Source organism: Ailuropoda melanoleuca, chromosome 15 (genome assembly GCF_002007445.2).
Source record: "Ailuropoda melanoleuca isolate Jingjing chromosome 15, ASM200744v2, whole genome shotgun sequence".
Classification (NCBI taxonomy): Eukaryota; Metazoa; Chordata; class Mammalia; order Carnivora; family Ursidae; genus Ailuropoda; species Ailuropoda melanoleuca.
Genome location: NC_048232.1, coordinates 26,935,335 through 26,962,926, shown reverse-complemented (window position 1 = coordinate 26,962,926; position 27,592 = coordinate 26,935,335). Strand labels below are relative to the sequence as shown.

The following is a 27,592-nucleotide window of genomic DNA, read 5'->3' as shown; positions in this document are numbered from 1 at the left end:
TTATTGAAGAGAACAATAATGCAGATGACATAATGCAATGAATGTAATTTCAGAAGAGAAATTTAAAATGGAGAGGTCACTTTACCAGACATTTTACAGACAGCAATGGAAGTGACTTGTCCAAGGTCACTTAGCCCATTTGTGACAGCCTTAGAGCCCAGGTCCCCTGGCTCTTCGGACTCCGTTCTGTCCACTGTACCACCTTGCTGCCTGGTGATATTTCCTCCCTACCGCACACAGGAAGGGAGAGGAAACGATCAAACATTTCCAGAAAGAGTCCATGCTCCATAGAGCAAGTTCTAATACAGCACAAACTACACAGTGAGCAAAACCCTAGGAAAAGGAGATCTAGCACTCTGTCCTTCGGGAAGCCACCTCTTGTTTTCCATCCATAGCATAAAGTATGTCTGCCAAGGACAGTGCATATTCCTGTCATCGCAGTGCACCAGAATTAATTGAGCAGTACTAGGACACTTCTCCAGGGGCTGGGCTCTCTGGCTCCTTACAGGACACCAGCCCACTGCCCCCAGCTCTGCTGGCCTGTCCCCAGATGCCAGCCTTCTTGGCCTACCCCTCCTGGCCTGCCTAATAAGGCAACCTGCAAGTTGACTGGCTGGCTTGTAGGTCACCCACTGTTTACTGTGCGAACTCTGGGCTCACAAGTAAAAGGAGAGCCTACCTTTTGGCAGACAAAGGGTTACCCTTTGCCAAAATCTTTTCAAAGGCAGCCCTGTTGGTCCATTTACATAATAATAGATACTGGTCTGCAAACCCTGCCAGACTCCAAGACCCACGGTGGCTTGCGGAGTGAAAGGAACTTACCTCCAGCAGGCCTGGAGTGGCCAGGCTTCAAGGGAAGTTTCTCTGCCTCTGCCTCCCCCAGCCCCCTGCCCAGGTCCCTCAGAGAACTCACACTCAGTCTTTGCAGCAACTTATTTAGGCATCCTGACTTCAGAAATAGCCACCGACTGTCCCCGAATAGATTGCAAGTCCTGAGTACTTACAGGGGAGTCACTGGGTCAGGTGCAGGAACCATCCTTAGCATTCCACAAAATACGTGCTAGTGAAAACTGAACTTCTGTCTCTTCAAATAAGGAGGCTGTGGCCGTTGGCCAAAGCGAGCCTGAACACAGACACCCATTATTTTTCATGCTGTTAGGTCTGGGCTCAGACACTCTTCCCACCCCCGGCTCCAGAGACTTCTTCTCTACATATAAGGGCAAGAATACATCCGTGGTGATTAACCGGCGGCACATTCATCACCGCACAAATTTCCTTCAGCTTTTAGCCATCAGTCCCTTTGTCATTCAGAAGGCATTCCACTTCCTGGTCCTTCAAAATTTGATACCTGCCAACAGAGCTTTGAACACTATGGGCATTTCCAGTCTCAGCAGTGGACCGGCGATGCTGAATTGGAGCAGGACGAGGAAGGGTCAGGGAGCATGAGATCGCAAGCCTCGGGGACAGCATTCAGCAAAAGTATCAGGGCACACGTGCAGTCCAATATACAGCTGGAACCCGCAGTTGCGGCAAGGGGAAACTAATCTGGTGGCCTCGTCCTTCCACCCTTCCCCCTGTGCCCGCATCCAGTGTTAACTTTTTGTGTAAACACAGGCTTCCTTCAGAACTTCTCAGAGCCCTAACAGCTGCCATGTAGCTTTGCTGCTCAGAGGAACGGGGTTTAGAGTATCTGAAACAATTGTTAGGGAAAACAGATTGCCTACGCATTGCTGCTATGTCGGGGATGAAAATATGAGATCCATTGTTAGTTTTAAGGAATCCAGGGTTTACCTATTCAGTCACTAGGGGATTCTCCAGCAGAGACATTCAGAAATTCCTGTCTAGATATTCATAACAAAGAGAAAGAACAGGGGATGTGGGACACTTGAAACCAAAAGCCTGTCCTTTAGCTCTGTGGAAAGCAGCCTTGGAAAACAGAGTTTAAAAAATAAACACCAACCCCATATTGTCCTAACATGCCTTTGCCCTCACAGCCTCAACCATAAAGGAATCGGCTTGCACTCCCCTTTACCACCTCTGAATTAGGCAAAGCGGAAGAGGAACCACAGGGGCCCCAGGGTGGAATGGGGGGGGGGAGTATCTGGAGCTGCTCTGGGTTCCTGAGGCTTGTCAGCAGGCAGAGGGAGTTCACAGGCCCTCCCCTGCAGGCACCCACCTGCCTGGCTGGCTTTGGTGTTTATTTTACTCCCAAACTGCTAATTTCCCATTGTTCAAGGCCAAGTTAGCACCGAAGCATTGCTATTCCCCTTTCTCCTTCAACTGCCCTCTCTTGTGGCTGTTTGATTCCTAATTAGCAGGTCCAGGGAGCCCAGGCCAGGAAAAGGAAAGGAGAGGAGACCCATAGCCACCGGCTACCAACCCTTGCCAGCAGGGCGACCAGGATCCCTTAGGGAAGAGGAGGAGAAGGCAGCTGAAAAGGGAAGGGAATGCCTGGCATCGCAGGGTGACTTGGATCTACCTTGGAACTCCTACGTGGCCAAACCTCAGGATGTTAGAGACCATGAACTGAAGGCAGTGTAAAAAAAAAAAAAAAAAAAGTTCATTTCTCCAATAATCAGCAGTGACTACCGAGCTAATCTTAAATTTATTCTAATTAAAATGTTGTGCAAAAAAAAGTTCTCATTCAGTCCTTGTGACTCGCTCCTTGATAATAAAGATAGGACTCTGCTCACCCTCCCCCTGGCATTTCCATCTTAAGCAAGGTTGTCCGACAGGTTTTCAGGACAAGAGACCTATTCATGGACCTGGTCACACTGAGCCAGCAGGTGCCCATCAGTTTGAAGGTATGTGCATTTCGGGAACATCCAGTTAGCAGAACCAGAACCACCGCACTGTCCCCTGAAATCAGACCTGTGCCAACGGCACAGGCAGAACGGTGGGTTTTTATCCCATCCTTGCCTGCTCAGAAGAGGAGAGCGCCCTCTTTGATAGGAACAGTCTATCTTTCTTGCATATAAGACCATATAAGCTATTGGATTGGGTGGCAGAAAGTGACTGTAAAGTTATTAAGGACTAAATCTTCATTTGCTACCTATTTATATAGTACTCTGTTTTTAAGCACATTGTCAGGCTATTTTTATGGATATAATTTTAACCCGGACACATGCTTACCCTGTGTTAAGCTTAAAATGTGCTGATACAGCTTGAAACTCCCTCCTGCAACACCGATTTAAAATAGTCACAGCTATCCACGTCTAAGAGTATTAGCTCAAGAATCAACTTTCTTTTAAAAAGAATTAAAAACTCCCATCCTTAAATGCACTATGTCGTCCCCTTGTGGCAAAAAGGAGTTGATGCATTTTCCAAACTCAATTTTACAAACACCCCTCTTAAATGGCAAGCCTGAAGTCAGGACATTTTTTGCTAGTAGCAGCAGCTTTAATATCTCTGAGATATATACAAGCTGAAATGTTAGCAAATGATTGCATTCATTTACTCAACAAATACGTACCAAGTGTCTCTGTTCTGGGGCTGCGGAAAGAGAATCGGCCAGGATACAAGAGAAAATTCCATTCTGGTCATCAAGGGCCAAGTAAAATGTAATGTCCCACGTGCCCAGTGGACTGTTAATGTGTGTGAAATGTATGTGACAGGAGTTAAGTATCAGATACTCTGGAAGCAGGACTGATTTTGTATTGCTGGTCTCGCTCCTCAAAGCCTCTTCTGTCCCTGTCCCCTCCCTTTCCCCTTCCCTTCACTCTAGGCAGACCCTGAGCTGGCTGCCCATGCCCTCAGCAAGCATCTGCTAAATTAAGTGACATGAAATCCAAACTAAAGAGGCTTTATTATCAGCTAGATAAAAGGGCTTTGGCTGTTTTCAACTGTCCCTATTATCAACTAAAATACTGATACTGCGAGGCAGTCTCATAAAAAAAGAAACAGGTCTCTCTTTATCCATATAAACCCATGCAACAACGCACCATGATACTATAGTCTTTAGTGTATAAACATTACAGCGCTGTGAACATTTCATTCAGAAGCTCACACCGGACGAAGCCATGATCATAAATTCCAAAGCTACAGAACACTATTTTTTACACTCCGTTCCCCATCTGTTTTTAAGCTGGCAGTGGTGCGACCGCTATCGTTCCTGCATGAGTCCTTACGGGACGTCAGGTGCTAGACACACGGGGCAGCATCGTCAGGCCAGCTCGGTGCTTGGGCTTCCGCGGCGGGAGGCTCCGTGCCCAGAAGGGCTCTGACCCACCCCACGTGAAGAAGTCCAGGTGCTCGGGGTGGTTGCTGTCTGCTCTGGGCTCAGAGGGAAGAAGGGCAGTGGCTTGAACATTTTACAAGACAAAGGACAACAGAGTCGCTCAGGAACACAAACACTCACAAAAACAGGATTTTTGTGTAGATTCTCATTTCTGTTTAAAAATTCCACCTCACCTGCCCAGGTGCTGTTCAGTCTCTTGCTGCTGCGATTTTTCCACCTAACGGTAAGCTCCCCATGATGGAGATTTAAATGTCAAGGGGTCCACAGCCACAGGTCTCCGTTAGTTATGGAGGAAAGGGAAGGTGGCATTTTGCAAGACGTACTGTGCGAACCAAATGAACAAGGCACAGAAACAGCCACTGTTAAAATATGCAAAGCGAGCTTCATTAGGGGAAATATTAAATCGGAAAAGAAAGCCTCGTTGATGTTCACGCAAAAACTGTGTGACTAGTACGCTGTAAGTATAAACAAAACACAAATAATTTCCCCACGTGTCTATTCACTCGTGTTCCATCTCATTTTTTAGGTCCAGAGAAAGGGTGGTGGCAATATGTTTAATTGCAAATCAGTGTCCCAATTTAAAGAAACAATCTCCGGAGTTCTAAATTACTGATTTGTTACACTACAGCTTTAAACAAAAGCAGGACTGTGGCTATTCAAACTCACAACAAGAGTTATCAGCTATGGTGCCCAGGCTAATCTCTGACTTCTACTTAACGCTTGATAGCGGCCCTCTTAATATTTGCATAGTTAGAGGGCAGCTGTGAGAGAAGAGGGGGTCTATAATTTTACACTGAAACTGTACTACCGTGTTTTACACAAATTTATACAAATGTTTTATACAAATTTCACACTACTTTAATAGTGCAAACAAGACATAAATTGTCCCACAGTCCTTTGCAGGCTCCAACAGGAGCTGACTGTTGGAAGTAAACTGCAAGTGCCTGAGGCTTGCCCTGAAACCTTTACATGAAGAATAGAAGATTCTTATAAGAATATAAGCTGCTGTCCCTGAAGATCCCAGTGAAACTGGGTGGGGGGGGGGCATTTCTCATTCTCCACCTGTCCTCGAGGAAGATTCTAGGCCAAGGGACCCACTTAGCTTTACCATCAGACTCAGGTCCTCAGAAACCAAGTTGTTTTCACTAAACTCTGACCAGGCTGGTTATCAAAATCCAAATATGTCAAATACCTGCTACTCCTGCCTTGCCTGCCTCCTTTATCAGAGACAGGAATTCACAGTGCTTGGGCAATTCACCTCAGCCCACACCCTCTATGGAAAAGAATATTATTACAGAAGTTCCCAAATTAGCAATATATTTTATAATTATAGAAATAGAATTTCTGTAATTATAAATACACATAATACAGAATATTTTGAACAATGTGTCAAATTTTATTAAGAATGTTTAACACTATATACAGGTTAAGCCACAGTCAATATACAAATCCAATAATTTTTTTAAAAAGGCAGTATTTTTTTGTTTTGTTTGTATTTTAGATTTAATTTATTTCGGAGCAGTGGGGAGGGGCAGATGGAGAGGGAGAAGCAGAGGGAGCCGGACAGGGGGCTCGATCCCAGGATCCTGAGATCATGACATGAGCTGAAGGCAGACACCTAACTGACTGAGCCACCCAAGCGTCCTTGGTTTGTTGTTGTTTTTTAAGATTTTATTTTTCATTTATTTGAGAGAGAGAGTGCTAGAAAGAGCACAAGCAGGGGGAGAGAAGAAAGAGAGGGACAAGCAGACTCTCCACTGAGCAGGGAGCCTGAGGCAGGCAGGGCTCGATCCCAGAACCCCCAGATTATGACCTGAACTGAAGGCACACGCTTAACCACTGACCCCCCAGGTGCCCCAAGACAGTATGCTGTTAAATGTACAGATTCCAAATCCTATCCTTGGAGATTCAATAAGCCCATTTATTCTATTCACCCAGTTCTAAAGAGTTTGATTGTCTGACTCCCCAGCCCCTGACAAGATGCAGAGAAGCTTCCGGAAGGTTAAGAACGCTAAGAGGGGAGGAGGAGCTGGTCCAGGGGTGGAGGACTCCTTCACATCTCCTTAGCTCTGCCTTTGCTACCTGACATCCGTTAAGCCAGGAAGCGTAAAAGTCCAAGCTACACTGGCCTTCACGGAATTTGGGGTTCTTGCAGGTGGGGCCCCACAAGCGGCCACCGCCGTGTTTCCAGGACGGCAGACAGGCATGCTCACTGCCTCAGGGAGCACTGAAAGGAGGTTCACCTGGAGAGCAGGTGGAGTGGCCGTGTTCCCAGAAAGCCTGCTCAAGCCGACATGCGGGGCCTCGCGGGGCACAGCGTGGAGAGGGCGCCTGGATTCCAGCCCCACGTACACTGAGGGCAAAGTGCCCTGACAGCAATGACACTTACTTACAAAGGATGGGGACAGGAACAGAAGCATCACAGCTATTTAGCTGAGTGGCAAAGAAAAGTCATTTCATTCATCCTACGAATCAGAATCAGTTTCTTGACGGGGAAAGAACAACTAATAAGGTAAACACAGAACAAAACACCCTTTGGGGGGGCAAATCTTTTAAACTCAGTTTGCAAGACATAAATACATATTACAGGGAAAAAGTCTACAGCTCGTCCTTGTTCTTGATTTCTACCCATTTCTACTGCATGGGCTGGCTCCACACCTCCTGTCATACACGCCTTCTTCAACCGCCTCATTGTCGCAGGTGATCATGCTTCACCTTCCATGTCCCCCGCCACAGACCCAGGGCACCTGGCCACCGGTCATGGAGCACAGAGGAAGTGACCCACTTCAAGAAGCTGTCCTCACCCCCCTGGGGTTCGTGGCCCCCTGGAGAAGAGCAGCATCCTTCTAGCCTCTGGGCTCCTCACTCCCCAGGTCTGGCTCTGAGACCATTCCAGCAGCTCTTTCCTGCAGTCGCCTGCCTGTCTCTGGAGCCTGGCATCCTGAGCTGCTGGTTCGGACGTCTGAGAATGCAGGCTGCGCCACTTGCCTCTTCCCCGCGTGCAGTGAGAGCTCAGCTCAGCTCTGCCAGGGGGACCCTGCTGCTGTTGTCCACCTGTCATTTGTCTTTTAAAACTTCCTTTCCCTCTGGACCCAGAGCTCAAGGTGAGAAAGCTCTAGCAAGCCACTGGCAATGGGATCAATGGGGTCGTTGAGGGGTTTGGGAAATGGTGCCATAATTAGTGAGGCACGGGGTACAGCCCGCGGGCATCCAGCCAGCAGGGTCACCCATCCTCTGCTGCACTCTCCCCTCTCCTGCTTTCTTACTGGGGAAACCATGTTCTGGCACGGTGCCAAGTACAGGCAGAAGTTCTCCGAGGCAAGCATGGATCAGAGCTAGCTCTCTCCATGTCCACAGTCTTTCATGCTATGTCTACCATGTCTACATGCTTTCGATAGCTCATTTGAACTTCACGTCACCAAAACGGATATTGTAAAAATGTTTTATAATGTACAAAGCAATTTAGGCAATGTGGCATCATGTGATCCTGCTGGCATGAAGGGAACTATCCCCATCCCCATCTGTGAGATGGGGAAACTGACCTCCAGAGAGGCTAAAGCAGCTTAACTCGTGGGTCCTGTACAAGGGTATGAGACTGAGGAAGGGCTGTCTGCCCCCTGAAGCTACAGGAAGTCCTGGATTCCTGCTTGAGGTTTAAAAGGCAAAGGTGATCAACCTGCATCACAAATTCAAGTACTTAGCCATGGTTCCCTCCCAATTCTGGTTCCCTTTCCCTCCCTTCCTCTCTCTCTCCACCAGCCCCTCCCTCCCTCTCTCTCTCCACCAGCCTCCCTCCCTCTCTCTCTCTCCACCAGCCCCCTCCCTCTCTCTTTTCCATCAGCCTCCTCTCTCTCTCTCTCTCTCTCTACTAGCCCCTTCCCTCCCTTTCTTCTCTCTCCATTTTCAGTGGAGACTTGCAGATATTATGAAAAGGATTATCCCATATGTTCTAAAACTCAGCAGCAGCTAAGTCTGGGGTGAGCAGGGAACAAGAGACTTGTATCTTGGGCTACTGGGAGAAGTGCCTCCATTTCTTCTTATGAATCATGTAAAAAGCCTATTAGGTTCTATTCAAAACTGCTGTTTTTAAGTCTTGGCCATCTGGCTATGCAGACACTGGACTCTGGCTAAGCAAAGGGTGAGGAAGAAAATTTTCAAACAAGATTCTCGCTACATTCTTCTGGTGACAGATTTGGACCAGGAGCTAATGCACACCCCAGCCAGAGCTGAAGGGAAACAATGCTATCTACAGCTGCCTCGGGGCATCTTTCTGAGAAGGAAATAGCCTCTCCCCCCACTCCCTCCCAGGGGCAGCTCCAATTTTTTTTTTTAATTGATGCAAGGGTGTGGATAATCTTTGTAAGCCAACATATCATTTGGTTTAGTTTTAGAAATATTTGATTATGCTGATTTGGCAAAGAAAAAAAAAGCGCTCTCTAGCAGGAATGGTTCATGTCTGCAGTAACTAGTTTGAGCAAGTCAGTAACTAGTTTGAGACGCTGACAGAAGGTGAGTCTCTAGCTGACTGGTAGGGGCTCTGACACTGGGGCCAACACTGGACGCCTGAGCCTGACCTTGGCCTTCAGGCAAACTCACAGCCTAACAGCTGCTTCTTCCTGTTGCCTAGAAAATGTGGTACAAGTTCTGAATCGCAAGACACTTTCTTTATTTTTTTCTCCATTTTGCCCAGTCTTTCTTGTATGTTTTACAGTTTTTTGTAGTCTTCCGGGAGGAAGCACAAAAGCCAAAATCAATTCCCAGACGATCACACTGACCAGATGTGGGCTCCTCACAAGATGCAAACCAAAGCCCACAGGGCAAATGTAATTTATAGCAAACACGAAAGATGCCCGTGAAGTGAGCTATATATTAACTAGGGTACCGTTACTGGAGCCCTCTTCTGTATAGTCTGCTATTCTGAACGCCCGTCATTCTGAACAAAGTGGAGGTAGACATAAAGTGTCATTTACATGTAGCCCACTAATGAATGGAGAAAATATGCTACAAGTTGCGAAAAAAAATGCTCTAGTATTTAGCACTTTGGGCAAGATGAGACTGTTACAAAAATCACGGAAAAATTTAACTGAATTCTGGTCATCAGTTATGTATAACACAGACTAGGAATCAGGAAGAGGAGACCAAATTCATTTGGGACCTCACGGTAGGTCCTTTACGGTTGGAAAGGGCTTTGGAAATCCTCTGGTTTAACAGTTTTCCACTGTAGCAGAGTTTCAGCCTCTCCCGAGGAGCCTAAAAACCTCCCCGAGCCCCAGCCACTCCAGACTGAAGGCACCAGAATCCATCTCAAGGTGGGACCCAGGCTCCGGGATCTTGTGAGGGATTCCCTGGGAGAGAGGAAGAGGGATTCCCTGGGAGAGAGGATTTAGGCCGCAGCCCAGGGTGAGAACCACAGCTCCCTGTGTGTCCCCATCTGAGAAAGGAACACAGGCAGCTGGGCTAAAGGGGCAGCAGCGGCAAAGATTAAAACTGTAAGAACTCTGCGAAGAGAGACAGTTTGACTTCTTCTTTGCCGATTTGGATACCTTTTATCCCTTTTTGTTGTCTTATTGCTGTTGCAAGGACTTCTAGTCCTATGTTGAATAATAGTGGTGAGAGTGGACATCCTTGTCGTGTTCCTGATCTTAAGGGAAAGGCTTCCACCTTTTCCCCATTGAGAATTATATTTGCCTTAGGCTTTTCATAGATGGTTTTTATGAGATTGAGGAATGTACCCTCTATCCCTACACCCTGAAGGGTTTTAATCAGGAAAGGATGCTGTATTTTGTCAAATGCTTTTTCTGCATCAATTGAGAGAATCATGTGATTTTTGGCTTTTTCCAATTCTGGGTAAAATCTATGACACTGATCGATTTGCGAATGTTGAACCACGCTTGCATCCCAGGTATGAATCCCACTTGGTCATGATGGATAATCCTTTTAATGTACTGTTGGATTCTATTAGCAAGGATCTTGTTGAGGATTTTGGCGTCCATATTCATTAGGGAAATCGGTCTGTAATTCTCCTTTTTGANTGCGAGTGTTGAACCATGCTTGCATCCCAGGTATGAATCCCACTTGGTCATGATGGATAATCCTTTTAATGTACTGTTGGATTCTATTAGCAAGGATCTTGTTGAGGATTTTGGCATCCATATTCATTGGGGAAATCGGGCTATAATTCTCCTTTTTGATGGGGTCTTTGCCTGGTTTGGGGATCAAGGTAATATTGGCCTCATAGAATGAGTTTGGTAGNTTAAGATCAGGAACACGACAAGGATGCCCACTCTCGCCACTATTATTCAACATAGTACTAGAAGTCCTTGCAACAGCAATCAGAAGACAAAAAGGGATCAAAGGTATCCAAATCGGCAAAGAAGAAGTCAAACTGTCTCTCTTTGCAGATGACATGATACTCTATATGGAAAACCCAAAGGAATCCACTCCCAAACTATTAGAAGTTATAGAACAATTCAGTAAGGTGGCAGGATACAAAATCAATGCCCAGAAATCAGTTGCATTTCTATACACGAATAACGAGACTGAAGAAAGAGAAATTAGGGAATCCATCCCATTTACAATAACACCAAAAACCATACGTTACCTTGGAATTAACTTAACCAGAGACGTAAAGGACCTATATCCTAGAAACTATAGATCACTTTTGAAAGATATTGAGGAAGACATAAAAAGATGGAAAAATATTCCATGCTCATGGATTGGAAGAATTAACATAGTTAAAATGTCCATACAACCCAGAGCAATCTACACTTTCAAAGCTATCCCAATCAAAATACCGATGACATTTTTCAAAGAACTGGAACAAATAGTCCTTAAATTTGTATGGAGCCAGAAAAGGCCCCGAATCGCCAAGGAACTGTTGAAAAGGAAAAACAAAGCTGGGGGCATCACAATGCCGGATTTCGAGCTGTACTACAAAGCTGTGATCACAAAGACAGCATGGTACTGGCACAAAAACAGACACATCGACCAATGGAACAGAATAGAGAACCCAGAAATGGACCCTCGGCTCTTTGGGCAACTAATCTTTGATAAAGCAGGAAAAAACATCCGGTGGAAAAAAGACAGTCTCTTCAATAAATGGTGCTGGGAAAATTGGACAGCTACATGCAAAAGAATGAAACTTGACCACTCTCTCACACCATACACAAAAATAAACTCCAAATGGATGAAAGACCTCAATGTGAGACAGGAATCCATCAAAATTCTAGAGGAGAACATAGGCAACAACTTCTATGACATCGGCCAGAGCAACCTTTTTCACGACACATCTCCAAAGGCAAGAGAAATAAAAGATAAAATGAACTTATGGGACTTTATCAGGATAAAGAGCTTCTGCACAGCCAAGGAAACAGTCAAAAAAACTAAGAGACAGCCCACGGAATGGGAGAATATATTTGCAAAGGACACCACAGATAAAGGACTGGTATCCAAGATCTACAAAGAACTTCTCAAACTCAATACACGAGAAACAAATAAACAAATCATAAAATGGGCAGAAGATATGAACAGACACTTTTCCAATGAAGACATACAAATGGCTAACAGACACATGAAAAAATGTTCAAAATCATTAGCCATCAGGGAAATTCAAATCAAAACCACACTGAGATACCACCTTACGCCAGTTAGAATGGCAAAGATAGACAAGGCAAGAAACAACAATTGTTGGAGAGGATGTGGAGAAAGGGGATCCCTCCTACATTGTTGGTGGGAATGCAAGTTGGTACAGCCACTCTGGAAAACAGTGTGGAGGTCCCTTAAAAAGTTAAAAATTGAACTACCCTATGACCCAGCCATTGCACTACTGGGTGTTTACCCCAAAGATACAGACGTAGTAAAGAGAAGGGCCATATGCACCCCAATGTTCATAGCTGCATTGTCCACAATAGCCAAATCATGGAAGGAGCCGAGACCAGAACCATTTACATAGTAAAGTTTTTCGCAAGGCGGAGTATTTAAGCAAACATTATTAGAGAAAATGGGATTCAAATGTGACCAGTCCCAGAACTGGGGGCGAAAAGGATTCCACTCAAACTCAAGGAGTGGAATGATGATAAAAATTCAGCCATACAAGTTCCCACTGAACCATGAAAAGGAGATGAGGCAATGAAGGGCATGGTCACCAAAATCGCTCTGTCACTCTGCAGAATGCCCTCCCAGGGCTCCCTGCTAGGGGATCCCTTTTGTAAGAGATGGTAGTCAGAAGAACTACTGGACCCAAGTTACACTGATAGGATTATGATTATGATTATGGGCCCATTCACTTCCAACACTCAGATGGGGAGCAGTGCACTTCGAGAAATCAGAACCTCAGGACCCAGGCACTCCCCTGGAGCGTTCTTTGTTCAAAACCCTCTTTCCTGGCTCCATGGCTCTCTGTCATTAATCTACAGGATTCATGTGCTAACTTGAAAGCTTTATATTTTGTTGTGGTTTTCATCCTCTGTATCTCAGAAACATGTTACTGCAATTATGCAAGTTTGTCATCCAAGGAAAACAGCTAACAAGACCAGCATAAATAAGTTCCCAGAGAAAAAACATTAAAAATTTCCCCCCTAGAGTTTTATTTGTTCACTTTGTTTTCCAAAATACCACATGCCATGTTTTACTCTAAAACCAGTGCAGACATCAGGTTTACCGAAGCCAGAGCAAAAGGATGAGGAAGATAGAAACGAGCTCCTTTTCACCTGTGACAAAGATGCTTCTCCATTGCTCTCAGGGAGCGCTGCATTCTAATGTATGTCTCTAAAAGAGGAAATGTGTTTAGGCTGGCAAGCTATACCCTTTCACCCCAGCACCAAGCCACTTCGGGCCCCAATTTCGGGAGGGGTTAAGTCTGAGGTACAATCGACAATTAAATCATGCAGGTCTTGCCCCAGGCCCGGTTCGGGATTGAACCCGTGGCTTTCAGCTCTGACACCATCACAGGCAACTAAGGACAGGCCAGACTGTGCTTAACGCAAATAGCTGCCCGGAGGTCAGTGGCCGGGGCTCTTCAGAGAGACCAAGGAGTTCAAACCCCAGCACTAGTGTTTCCCAGCTCTGTGGCTCTGAGGCCAATGACGCCCTGCTTAAGATGGCGGTCAGGTGGTTGTAAAAATAGAGGACACTCCTGTCTATAATAAAGCTCTCTGATCCAGCAGGCTCTTTTTTTTTTTTTTTTAAGATCTTATTTATTTATTTGAGAGAGTGAGAGTGATAAGAGAGCACAAGCAGGGGGAGCAGCAGGGGGAGAGGGAGGGGCAGGCTTACCGCTGAGCAGGGAGCTTGACTCAGGGCTGGATCCCAGGACCCCGAGATCATGACCTGAGCCGAAGGCAGATGCCTAAGCGACTGAGCCACCCAGGCGCCCCGTCAAGCAGGCTTCTGTAGCTAACCACTCCTTGGCTCATCGTCTGAGGCTCTCTACCACACACACTTGGCTCCCCCTTTCCCTCTCCATCCGTTCTTCTGTCCAGCACCCCTTCCCAGCACATGTATACACAGATCCCTTCCCAACTCATCACCTGTCCGTTCTGTGCTCTCGGATCATTATCCAGTTTTACTCTCCTGATTGTGGCTCTTTTTACCAGTTCCCTGCCTGCCAGGATCACTGTAAATTCCACTTTGTCCACATCAGTGAGTGTTTGGTATCTTCGTGAGAAATTTGGTAGTGTTCTTTCAAAAAGTGGGGCCCTGGATTATCAGGTTATGTTCCGATCTTTCTGCTTTGAACAAAGTATAGAGCTATTAGCCATCCTAAACACGTATCCACGCCAACGCAGGTTTGATTATTTTGCAGTAATCCACAGGCAAGGAGAACGTGGTGGGATGTTTCATGAAGTGCCCCCTGCCCCGGTCCAACTTCCAGAGCCACTGGCTCACCTGTTCCCCCACTTCCTCTCGCTGCCCCAAGCAGGCAGTTTCCTGGCTCCACAAGCCAGAAAGACTACACTCTTGCACGAAGGGGCTGGCGCAGGTTAAGGGCTCACCACCAGAATGATTTTTGGAAGAAAGGACACACAAACGTCTCCATTCAGTATACAAGATAAGTGTGTGTTGGGTCCTACCTTCTAAAGAAACACTGTACATCGTGTGAACTTGTGAACTGCAATTTTCGTGGCTTTGCAACATAATGTTTAAAGTCAAAAACCGTCAAGTCCGAAAGACAACTATATCTAATGATAAAAAGAGGGGAGAAATACAAAAGAAGTCTTTAAATCATTACATTGACATTAAGACGATGACCTAAAGGCCTGACCACTGGATGCTTGGAGTTCTTTCTTTCCCTTCCACGGATGTGACCATTTTTATTTTTTTTTGGAGTTATATGAATGCAAGTGCAGAACAGGACATAGTTGTTGCCGTGAAAAACACTCAGTCCTAGGTGAAGGAGCCCACAAACCCTGTCCTTCTGTCCTTCTCACTCATCCTCTTACCCAATACACACAGTGGAAATGTGTGTAAGAATCCTTCTTTCTTCCTTATAAAGAACCTAAGTGGGGAGGAGAGAAGTTAGCACTTTTGTTTCCTGAAAGATGAAGCATAGCAACTTTTGTCTTTCACAGAAAGAGTTCTGTGGCACGTGGTGTGAAGTCAACAGTTCCAAATGTGCAGCTTTTTAAAGAAAAAATGAGGGGCGCCTGGGTGGCTCAGTCGGTTGGGCATCCAACTCTTGGTTTCCGCTCAGGTCACAATCTCAGGGTCATGGGACGAACCCCACACAGGCTCCATGCTGAGCGTGGAGCTTGCTTAAGATTCTCTCCCTCTCTCTTCTCCACGTGCCCCTGACCCCCACCACTTGCATGCTTTCTCTAAAAATAATAATAAAATAAAAATTAGGAAAAAAGAAAAAAAAGGGGCGCCTAGGTGGCGCAGTCGTTAAGCATCTGCCTTCGGCTCAGGGCATGATCCCAACGTTCTGGGATGGAGCCCCACATCGGGCTCCTCTGCTGGGAGCCTGCTTCTTCCTCTCCCACTCCCCCTGCTTGTGTTCCCTCTCTCGCTGGCTGTCTCTGTCAAATAAATAAATAAAATATTAAAAAAAAAAAAAAAGACAACCAGCAAGCAAATGCTTGAAGTCCCAAACACAAGTAAAGCAGCTTTGGCTCCAGACTAAAAACTCTCCCGAGAACCAGCATATAATTTATGGTCAGACAGTTCGTCTGATTTCTTCACCTGTAGTGTTGAAACATACCTGGTATTCACGTTTAACAGAGCAGCTGGCTCAATCAGGAGGAAGGTGGTGGAACGACAGAGGAATGGCCAAAGGGAGCCTTCCCCCTCACGACACTTGCAAGACCTTACTTAATCCGAGTACCCACCTAGGGCTGGTCAGACCACATTCTCAACAAAACGTATATTGAAAAGCACATTTAATGGGCACCTGGGGCATATGTTTTCAAATGACCTAACTGTTATTTTTGGATTTTTACTCAATTCATATAAAATTATACTGCTAATAGATGTAATCCATAAAGCCAGAACTTGATCTGCAAAGGTGACTCATGTACTGAGCCCACAGCACAGTCTTTTAAGACCCAGCTTATTTTTCTAATTTCTTGATTCATGTGAATCCTACGAAGTAAGAGAAGGTTCACAGGGAACCATTCCAGCCCTCTCCCTTGTTTCCTTGTTGCCAGCGATTAATTTCTTATCGGTCCTTCTGGAGTTTCTTTATGCAAGAAAACCCAGACGAACGTCTCTCTTCTCCTTTCCACCCCAATCCGGAGTATCTTGAGCGCTGTTCTTTGGAGATCGGTCCCTACAGGTGCACAGACAGCATTTTCCCACATCGTCCTCACCTGTCACAGCTGCACAGTATTCCATAAGCAACCACCCCGGCCCCTGTTGATGGGCATCAAAGTTTCTAGCCTGCTGTGTGACACAAAGCTACAGTGTACAGCCTGCGATGGAAATGTAAGTCTCTCTGAAGGTGTTCTGGCTGCCACTGCCAAATTGCTCCTCAGAGACACGGTGCCATTTTCATTCCCATCAGCAATGGCTCTTCGTTCCCCAGCTCGCAATGGACTTCTAAATTTTCACTATTCTGAGGCTTCATGCTTACAGCACATTTTTATTTCCCTTACTCTGAAGGCAGTACTTTTTCATGTTTTAGACCTATTTAAGTGTTTTTTCTCTTTTTGTGTCTGCTGTCGGTTTAGATGCTTTGCCAATTTCCCTGCAGTTTTGTTTTGTTTTGTTTTCTTAGGATTTCTAGGAGTTTACATATTAATACATTAACCACGTATCCTGCGATGCAAGTCACAGGTAGTTTCCCTAGTTTTTCCTTTCTCTTTGGTGGTGTTTTTCCCCCAATGGGAAAGTGATGGTGTTTTTTTTTAATAAGGTTAGTTTTTATCAATCTTTCATTTCATGGCTTTTGCATGGCAAATCAGTAGGAAAAGTCTGCCAAACCCATAGTTCTGAAGAAATTTTTCCAGTTTCATTCTGGTACTCAATTTTTTTTTAATGTAAACCTACACAAAGTAGAGAGAATGCAACAATGAACTCCCCCATACCCACCACCAGATTTAATTATCAAGGTTTTGCCATACTTGCTGCTTCTATTCCTTCTCTCTCCTACAATATTATTTTAAAGCAAACCCAAGATATCAAGTCATTTTACCCCTGTATACTTCAATATGCATTTAAAAACATTGTAGACCTTTTCTTTCATGGCTATCATGCTATTATCATATATAACAAAATTAACAAGCTATTTGATATCATCTAATAACTTGATCGACATTCAATTTTCTCCAGTTGCCTCCATAATGTCTTTATGCAGTTGGCTTGTTCAAATCAGGATGTATTTGTGGTTTAATTTTTTTTTAAACATGTAACTAAATATTTGATCTACTAAAAATTTATCCTCACATATGATACAACTTACTTATTTTTCCACTTGGTTATACAGTTGCCTGAACATTTAGCAGTCTAGTTTCCCCATTTCCCCATTGATTTTAAATCACTTTTTCCCATTTATTTATTTCCATATATATTTGGGACTATTTCTAGATTTCTAATCTCTTCCACTGTTCTGTTTATTCACACGCCAGGACCAGCTTTTTATTACTAAGGCTTTACAATGTACTTACTAAGTGGTAGGCTCTGGCTTATTTATCCATATGAACTTTAGAATCCACTTATCTAATTTTTTCTTAACAGTGGGTATTTTGTTGGAAATGTGTTAAGATGACTGAGGAAGAATTGATACATTCATGATCTTGAATTTTCCTATTCTAGAACATGAGGTACGCCTTTCTACTTTTTTTCAAATTCTTTTTGAATTCTTTAGGAATGTTTAACAGGTTTCTACACATAGATTTCACATATTTCATGTTAAGTTATTCCTTGGTATTTTATCCATTTATTGCTTTAGTAAACATGGTCTTTTCTTTCCTTTAATCTCTGAGCAGGCTGTTTAGAGGGTCAGCTTTTCATGGTGTCACGTTCTTGCTCTCTGCCTCAAGAGATGCTCAGAGACCCAGGTTCTCCTGGACCATGCCCCAGGCCACATTCCAGACGCAGAGCTGGGAGCCAGCCAAATCAGGCCACAGCCATCCTGTTGTCCTTCCTGTCCCATTCATGCACCAGGCTCAAGGAGCTGGGGATCTCGAATGAGCGGAAGATACCACAAAGCACACTATGGGAGCTGTGGGACTCCTGACCTTTTGTCAAGTTTTCACGCAACGAATAATTTGTGATTAACTGTACTGCAAGACAGGTTTAGATTTCTAAGGAAGGTCATAAAAGGCCCTCGCTGATCATGCAGGCTACCCGCAGCCTCGCAGCCAAGCAGGACTGGTTCTCTACTGGGAGAGAGACCTGGAGATCGCCGAGCTGAGGACTGGCATTACCTCTGCAGCAAAGCCCTCTCTCGCTGGGGACACCGTGCAGTACCCGCTTTCCTGCTGACCGCATCTGACCTTCAGGAGGACGAACCAGTGAGGACAAAGCAAGCTCAGCGCTGTGAAGCTGGAGTGAGCCTCCCCCCCTTCTCATTTCCTTCCTGTGGCTCCCACCGTGTCTCCTCCATGCTGACACACGTCTCCATCCGATCCACCCCGCGGGTGATTCTGCCCACGCCACTCTGGCCCCTTCCCTTCTCTTCCCGCTGTAGTCGGTGGGCTTTGAGATGCATACAATCCCAGCCTCCTGATTACCTCAGTGTCTCCTGCTCCGTGCCATCCTTCACGCGGCCCAAACTCCCATGGTTTCCGGTGGCCAAGGAACACACACCACTCATCTTGTCATTCAAGGCTCTCCTTGCCTGAACAATGTCCACTCATTCTACCTTTGTCTGCCCTTCCCTCCTGCCCGCCAACCACCCTCCTTCCACTTCTCCATTCCCCATCCATGTTTTACACCTGAGAAGTCTCCCCGGACTCCCTCTTGCTCCTCAACTCCAATACTTTATGACACACGCCATCCAACTGTGAATGTTTGAGCCTCTGGGCTGCCTGGGGCTCTGCAGTACCCCATGCACTGCTTGCTTGGACCAACTTCCAAGTTGCATTTGTGCACAGAGGGATCAACTATTTTATTTTTGTCACGCGCATCGGATCTACTCTGCTCTTTCAACATGTGACCTCTTGCTTGCTTTTTGCCTTTATGGCCGATAGTAACGCTCCTACAACACTCACAACATGCCCCCGAGGGGGGCTGCCCTTACTCCCTCACTTCACCGTCCATACTGCTGGCAGCCTCTACAATTCAGGTTTCCTCAGGCCTCACCTAAATCCCTCTTCACGTAATTCCTCGTTTACTTTTGTTTGGGGGCAAGAGAGCTTGTTCGCTACCTTGAGTACATTGCTCCTTCAAATTTTTAATGTCCCGAAGCACTCAGAAGCATGGTGCACTGGGTGTTATATGCAACTAATGAGTCATGGAACTTTACATCAGAAACCAGGGATGTACTGTATGGTGACTAACATAATATAATAAAAAAAATTATTATATATATATAAAAAAAAAAGAAGCCCCTCTTTTTAAAAGCTGTAGCTGTTTCAGATGTAAAGGGCCGACCGTGGTGCAGGCACAGCTCGGGTCGTCTCACACAGGGACCGCAGCAGGGAGAACCGCCGGTAAGTGCAAGTGGTTACTCATCCCCAGCTGCTCCTGAGCCAGGACAGGATGTGATAAGTGTCTCTTTTTAGCTCTGGCAGGCGTGTCCCTATGACATATGATGGTTCAAATGCCACCCCTCGTTTAAGATAAAAATTACTTGACATTTTACAACATCCGGGGATATTCTGGAGGGGTATGGGGAACAAACCAACGCCAAAGGTAGAGAAGTTCTTGAATTGGCACCCAGATGGTCGGGTTGACTACTGTTAAATGAGGCTACAAAGCGGACAGGTCCCCAGCTCTGCAGTAGCCTGCAGGTGAGGGGGAGAAGGACCTCGAAGGAAAGCAACGGCGTGGAGAACGTCTGGTCTCAACCAGGCAGAGCTCAGAGTGAATCCTTCAAGGTGACTAGAGCCAGCTGGTTCCTTGGGACCCCAACACTTGGGGTAGTCTCAATGTTCAGGGTTATATATAGATATTGTAAGAAAAAGGGGCCATGCCATCAACAAGGGGGAGAATCTATCATTCCAGACATTAAGCTGCAGGAGATACCGAATGCCAGAGTGCGAGGGGTGAGCTGTGAAATGTTGTGAAACCTGTTAGCAAAATGTTGCCTCATTTTTTTATAGAAATATTCTCTCTGCCCAAGGGGATGGCCCAGATGTTGGTGGGACTCACCTCCCCAGCTATCTCAGAAAATATAGATTCTCAGCCCTATTCCCATTACCAGTAATAAGAGAATGTGTTTGGACTCGGGTGTGCCAGCCAGCTGCTGAGGTCGTCCAAGCAAAGTCCCGGGAATCTGGAGACACCTGGGCAGTTACAACCGACCACAGGTTCTTAATGGCCAATGGAAATTTAATCCCCTCATTCTAGTTATTCTCAGGGAAAACTTTTTAGAGTGTTCTGCTGTCCTTTCCCCCTCTTCTAGCTTCTTGTGTTGGAAATGACATCAGGTCATAGAATGACTAAGCACTCTTTATATCCACGCATGACGGCAGCGATGGGATTGGAAGTGATCCCCACTCTGGGCTGGGCTGAACTATAGTTGAATCATTTACAAACTGATACTTGATTCCTCACGGTGAGAACTCAGGGTTTGGGAGCAGTGCTGTCTTCCCCTAAGTGCTCTGCCCATGCATACAGCAGTTGAACAAATAATTTATATTTCAAAGAAATAGCTCTGGGTGTGCCTAGGTGGCTCAGTCGGTTAAGCATCTGCCTTCGGCTCAGGTCATGATCCCAGGGTCCTGGGATCGAGCCCTGTACCAGGCTCCCTGTTCTGTGGGGAGCCTGCTTCTGCCTCTGCCCCTCCCCTATGTTCATGCTCTCTCTCTGGCTCTCTCGCTCTCTCTCTCAAATAAATAAATAAAATCTTTAAAAAAAAAAAGAAAGAAAGAAAGAAACAGCTTTGATCTGGTAAAAATAAGACAATGTCATGAGTTCTCTTGTTCTTAAATATGATATTTCTAAGAGATGTTACCGAGTTTAAAAAGCATAAAAACGTAGCAAAGGAAAATTCAATTTTCAAAATATCCTTAGATCCTCATAAGTACGCTTTTCCTAGTCACATATGTCCTGACTGTACAGCTGATTAGAACAATGCCCACAAAGCCCCCCTGCAGGTGGGTCCATTCACATGCCAGATGGATGGGTAGGCACTGGCCCAAGATGTTACAGAGGGAGGGACAGGAAGCCAATGCCAGGGACACCCACCACGCTGTGCACCAGAATCACCTGGGGGAGGATTACAGTCCCTACCTTCTAAGTATGAGCGCACAGGCTGGAATGGGGCCCAAAAATTGTATTTTTCAATAGCTTTATCAAGCAATTCTAATAACCATCCAATCTTAAAAAACAATCACCTTGATGAATTATGATCTGTTTCAAACTGATGATGATAGGACTCTAGTCGAATATCTTATTTAATCCAGAATTTCCTCTAGATGAATAGTATGCACATATTCACCTATAAGTTGACATTTGTACCGAAAGAATATTCTCTTCTTTTATGTACTTTTTTTTAAAAGCCCACCTAAGGGTACTTGAAGTCCACATTATCCTCTTACATAGAGGTTTCAAAAACCTACCTAACTCCACAAAAGGAGGAAAGTTTTCCTTTCCCCTTGTGGGATATGTATTTCTGTATTTATGATAAGGGCTTTCTCCATGTGAACCAGCTATAAAAGAACGCTGGTTAAATCTGATGTCCTGAGCTCCGTATCCTCAGGAAATTGGCTTTGGAATGATTGCTCGGGCATCAGAAGTAGCCATTATCATTACTAAGAACACATTTAAAAAATTTTTAAATTAAATGATATGAAATCATTTCCCTAGATTTCAAGGAAATCCCTGGCTCAAATCATCTACTTTTAACATCAAAGTTACAAAAAGCAATTGTAATAAAATTTTAGTAAAAAAAAAAAAAAAATCCTTACAGCTTAAGGCTAAACTTGAAATCTATAAATCATCTTAGCCCCAATGAGGGTTAATAAATAATAATAATCTCTAAATCAACACTGCCCCCAGCAAATGTTGCTTTTGATGTTTTACGTTTTACATATATCGGCTCATTTAATTATCTTCAAAGCAATTTAATGTGCCCTTCGAGTACTACAGGCATGCCCATTTTACAGATAAGGAAATTGAGACAGATGTTGAGCTCCCCGCCTGTGCTAATATGAGTAGTAACTAACAGTGTTGGAATTTGAACCCATTGAGTCCGGGTCCAGGGGTCCCCAGGGGCCCCAGAGAAAGGGGCAGTCAGTCACCAGGTTTGAGCTTTCAAACAAGTGAATCACATTAGCAAATCTTTTAAGGCAAAAGACAACATCTCTTTTAAGAAACACAGCTATTTTTAATTGCTACTATTAAAATGATCGTATCACAATGATCTTCTTTCATTTGCTTTAGATTTAATTAAACAGTTTTCTAGACATTTGCTACCTTGCTTTTTAAGCCTTTTAGAAACATCCTAATTCTCTCAGTTATTTAAAAAAAAAAAATCACCAGCGTATTCTTTGGCATAGTTTCCCCATCGATACACAAAGCCAATTCAACACAGAACTGGATTAATGACAGATTTTATTTCAATTCTATTGGCAGTACCTTCTGTGTTTAATTACTCATTTCGTTAAAAGCTAAAAACTGGATGCTCCTCACTTGTCACCTGCAGTATAAAAATGGAACTGTTTAAAACAAAACATTTAATTACTTTCCTTCGGGAGAAGGCTTGAATAAATCAGAAGTGTTACAAAGCAAATTTTCACTAAGGAGCTTAGCAGACGAGAACATCAAACAGGCTTTCAGCTCTTGATGCTTTTGGCTGATTCCTGTGTGTGTGTGTGTTCCATTCATTAATTTCTTCACTGCACAACTATTTATTGAACACTTGCTATGTACCAATTATTGGGGCAGTGATGGTTAGAAGTCCTAAATATCAGACGTACTAACATAAATATCAGTACAAAAATACTTTCTAAAACCTGTTTCGGGATGTCTGGGTGGCTCAGTCAGTTAAGCGTCTGCCTTCGGCTCAGGTCATGATCCCAGGGTCCTGGGATCGAGCCCCACATGGGGCTCCATGTTCAGTGGGGAGCCTGCCTCTCCCTCTCCCTCTGCCTGCCGCTCTCCCTGCTTGTGCTCCCTCTTGCTCTGTCAAATAAATAAATAAAACCTTTTAAAAAAGGAAGAAGAAATGAGTAAGGGAGATAAGAAAAAAATGCGTAAAAATAATGAATATTTAAAAAAATAAATCCTGTTTAGATATGCTTAAAAATATCTGCCACTTTGAAATATCCAATTTTTAGAATAAGTAAGAGTTCACCATACTTCAAAAACACCCCGACTTCCTCACCTTCATTTCCACAGCTCTGAACTGTAGTTGATGCTTTTCGTACACAATTTGCCAGAACTCACATAATACTCCACCTAGATAATGTGCTTCTAAAGACCAAGTTTAGTTGTTAAATTCTTATCAACTCAAGGTTCTTTCAACATATAACTTGGTGGCTTATGAAACCATTACTATTTGAGGAAATTATATGTCTAGTTTTAGGATAAAAACATGTAAACCTGTTCCGTAACACTGGAGCTCAGGTAATCGGGATACAGACGTGCAAGTTGTTCCAAAATCAAACAAACTCCCCAATAAAATGACATGGAAGACAGAACCCAGATAAATAAAACCTCACACAGAAACCTTGTTAATTTGACGCCAGGATTTACTATACTGCATCCATATTTTCTAGGTAAAGTGTATGGCCTGTTGTGTATTTGTCTTAACAACAACAGGTTTCATTTTCAATTTCTATAAAACATTAATACTTTTGCCCAATCCTGACATGACAGAGTAGAGAATGTAGTCAGAGTGTCCTCCAGCAAAGCTGTTCTTCCTGGGCTCAGGTCCACACAGAGGCCAGCGCTGGGTGGTTCTAGAATATTCTCTGGTATGCCCAAGTTTTCTGCAGGCAGGGCTGTGTGTGTGTGTGTGTGTTCTTCATGCTGTTATCTGGCTATTTAAATCTAACTCAACTAGAAAAGCAGCAATGTCACATGAAGAAATTCTGTTCACTCAACTAAAAAACTCCAGAAAGTGTATGAAAGGAAAGACGTATGGAGAGGTCCTCGAAGGATCCTCCCAGCTGATCACGACAGGCTTCTGTGTACCCTCCGAGGTACACAGTCTGCTTCTAGCCAGTGGCTCCATATCTCAAAGAAGGATTAGACTTTTCTCAAGTTCGTTTCTGTGTGGCTCTCTTTGAACAAAAGGGTAAGAGTTAGGAGACAGATGCCTCCTTGAATATTCCACAGTCTGGTGGAGAGGTTGAGGTTTTCAAGTCCTAGAACACAGCCAACGTCATGGGCCATAAGGAAATGTCCTAGGAACCGCTGATCGTGTGACCCCGTGACTGTGGACGCTGTACAGTGGGTAAGACCGCTTCTGAGCGTCTCAGGCAAGCGGACGGGAGAGGCGCGTCCTCATGGAGGCTGGTGATTCCAGTCCTCTTCAGGGTGCGAGAATGTTAAAATAAATCTGAATTTACACAAAGCTCTAGAATCAGCCAAAACCCCAACAGCTGTGCACGGTTCATTTTAAGAATCACGACCTCAACACATGAGTCTTAGGGAGGGGAAGATTTATGGTAGAGTTTGTCAAGTTCAAGTTTTACTTCATCTCCCCGATGCTGTGGAAAAGAAAACACTGTTGTTGCTGTTTTTTTCTGACGACAACAGGCTGTTTGCAGCTCCTTAACAAAACAAAACAAGTCCTGTTGAAGAGAAGAGACACGGCCTCTGGGGCCTTGGGCAGAATGTTTCTGGATTAGTGGCTGCACAAAGCAGAAGTCAAAGCCTGGTCAGACCCAAGCTTTCCCTGGCTCGGCTTCTCACCCAGACCCCCCAGGCCTGGCGCAGTTGGGAGCCTCTCAGCCACTGACAGAACCCCAAGGCCTTCGTTCTCCTGGGCAGGGGGGGGGGGCTGTCCAGAGGCAGTGGTCCCGGCAGACGCGGGAGAACCGCCTGGGGTTTTCACAGCCCATGGGTCTCCTCCTCAATCCCTCTACTGCCCCGTTTGCCAGCGACACGGGGTGCAGAGCACTGGTGCGGCCACCCAGCGCTCCATGAGCACAGGGCCGCCCCAGACGCAGGTGGCTTAGCCATCACCGAAGCAGCCCACAGGGACGACCGTCGAACCCCGCAACGGAAAGAAACAGAACGGCTGCGGCCTCCAGTGTCTAAACAGAACCTCTAAGAGGAACGATCCTCTCGGAATTCCTCAGGGGACCCACAGAAGACACGAAGCCCAAAAGCATGCTTCTTGCAGCCATCCAGTGTTTAAGTTCTTGCCTACACTTCATTTGCTCAAGAATATATATTTCAGGAGATTTGCAATAGCAGAGAAGAAATGTTTTCACATGGACGGTGAGTCACAGTCAAAGCCTGTGTGAGAAAAACAAGGGATTCTGTATAATTTGTCGGGCTGTCAGACTTCAAGGGCTCTACTGCCAAAATGATTTTGGTCAGTGAAAACGAAAACTAACCAGACGTATGACAAATGTTTACAATCAGGGTCAAGAGTGTTTACTCGTCAGCAGTTAGCTTTTTAAAACACCAGAGCCTTGACCAAAGATGAACTGCAAACACAGACGAAGCCAAGGTATTTAATGCTCCTGGGAAGAGTGGAGAACTCCCAGCCACCGCTGACAAAGCCCACCGACTAATCCGTAGGCCACGCTCGCCGTGAATGCAGCCGAGTGGGCTCATCTCCTCGCGGGACAAGATCTATTTTTAAAGGCCAGCGCGCGCGCGCACACACACACACACACACACACACACACACACATACACTATGGTTTCCCTTAGAAAGTCAGAACTGCCAAATAATTACCACATCTCTAGGTTTACATTTGAGTTAACACCAAAGCAGACACGGAGACCTGATTTTCATTTTTGCTCTACTAAAATTAAAGTACAATTTCCAGTATTCACTTTCTCCTTATTACTAGTGGCAAACTACGTATTGAAAAATGTAGTCAAAAAAAATGTAAGTAGATATTTTTTTGGTTGTTATTCATACATATCCACACGTCGATGTGTAAGATACACACAAGCACAGACAACGTGAAGGAAAGATAACCAATTTGCTTTAACAAGAAACAAGTCTCTTTCCACAAAATAGAAGGATGCCTAAAAATCAGATTCCATGTTGCAGAATACATAATTTTTTAAAAGATCATTTATAGTATCAATCACATGACAAAAGGTATCAGAACTGGGTAAAGGGAGACTTTGTGTCTCTATAAATGTCACACACACACAATTTTAAAAATTGCACACTTTAAAGCCAGCAAAACTTACAAGTATCCATGGCCATGTTGCTTATGTCTTGACTTAGCTGAAGATAAGAGAAACAGTAAGAGAAAAGAAAATAGAAGAAAAATAGAAAGTAGAAAGAGGAAAAAAGGAGAGGAAAGGAAAAGAAGAGGGAGAGAAAGAAGAGGAGAGGGAAGAAAAGAAAGGAAAAGAAAGGAAGAGGAAAGGGGAGAAAGGGGGAGCAGGACAGAGGAGGAAGCAGAGGCCGCTGGCTGGTCTTATATTGCCCCTAAATACGCCCCCGCCCCTCTGACAAACCAAAAAAGGCAAGTGGTAATGAGGAGCCTCAACTCTGCTGGTTATTTTAAAAACATCTATTCAGCTCAACAGCTGAGCTGAATTGTTTTTGATATATGGTCACCTAATCTAATTAACCACATTTATTCATGCACACTGGAGGCAAGGGTTACTCGGGGCAAAGGGGAACTGTCCCTGCCTCTTCCTTCTGGGTATTTAATAATGGATCACTACAGGCGGTGCCTGGGTGGCTTAGTCCTTAAGCATCTGATCACAGCGATCTGGGATCCAGCTCCACATCAGGCTCCTCCGCTATGAGCCTGCTTCTTCCTCTCCAACTCCCCCTGCTTGTGTTCCCTCTCTCGCTGGCTGTCTCTATCTCTGTCAAATAAATATAAAATCTTTAAAAAAAAAATTATGGATCACTACATTCTTTCCAGATAGAAAGTAAGTTTTCAGTGAGTCTTGTCGCATGTGTAGAGTCAAACATCTCTCTAGGCTATTAAGATTTTAGACGAGAGCAGTGGAGTGGACAATAATCTGACCTGCTTGTGTCATTCTATGCATGAGGACACCAAGTTTTCTCTGAGCTTACGCAGCCCAGCCAGTCGCTGCGGGAGCTGAAAGGGGGCCCGAGGAGAGTTTCCCCAGGGAGAGGCAGTAAGCTCCCGGAGGCTGGAAGGCTCAGAGGTCTGCGAGGAGTGGCATTCCACCCTCGGGAATGGGCGTGCAAAAGCAGAGGGTGAAGGTCCATGGCATCTGGGAACGGCGGGGGGGGGGGGGGGGGGGGGGGGGGGGTGCTACTACAGTCTGAGCCCGGGGTGCAGAAGGAAGCCTTACTGTCTCAGGAGCAATTCACAGGGCCTCCAAAGGACCCCCACCCCCCAACCACCGGGAAGGGGGAGGGCCACAATCCCGGATGTCAGCTGGCCCCTTCTCAACCCTAACACATCCTATAGCCCTAGGTTTCCTTCAGTGCCCAAGACTCCCTGTTCTCCTCTGCTTATGGGCTCATTTTAATAATAAAGATTCTGAGGAAAAGCCACACACACACACACACACACACAAGCCCCAGAGACTGGAGAGCACAAGTGGCCAGAGACAGTGTGGGTCGACACCTTGTCCTTTAGAGGGGAGGTGAAGTGACTCATGCAGGTTGGCAGGGCTCCCCCT

General features: G+C 45.1%; 1 protein-coding gene across 14 annotated transcripts in view; it reads right to left on the bottom strand.

Moving 5' to 3' along the window:
• The window catches only part of SVIL (supervillin), a 231,567-nt gene that overhangs the window by 113,677 nt on the left and 90,298 nt on the right, over positions 1 to 27,592 (bottom strand). For 11 of the 14 annotated variants that reach the window (XM_019800103.2, XM_019800104.2, XM_019800105.2 and 8 more), the window contains exon 1: positions 26,168 to 26,198. The exons of the other annotated variants lie outside the window; for them this stretch is intronic. In XM_019800103.2, coding sequence (XP_019655662.1) covers positions 26,168 to 26,183 — 16 coding nt within the window. In that variant the 5' untranslated portion in view covers positions 26,184 to 26,198. Of the gene's footprint in view, positions 1 to 26,167; positions 26,199 to 27,592 lie in introns of those variants that run through there. 14 annotated transcript variants of the gene reach the window in all.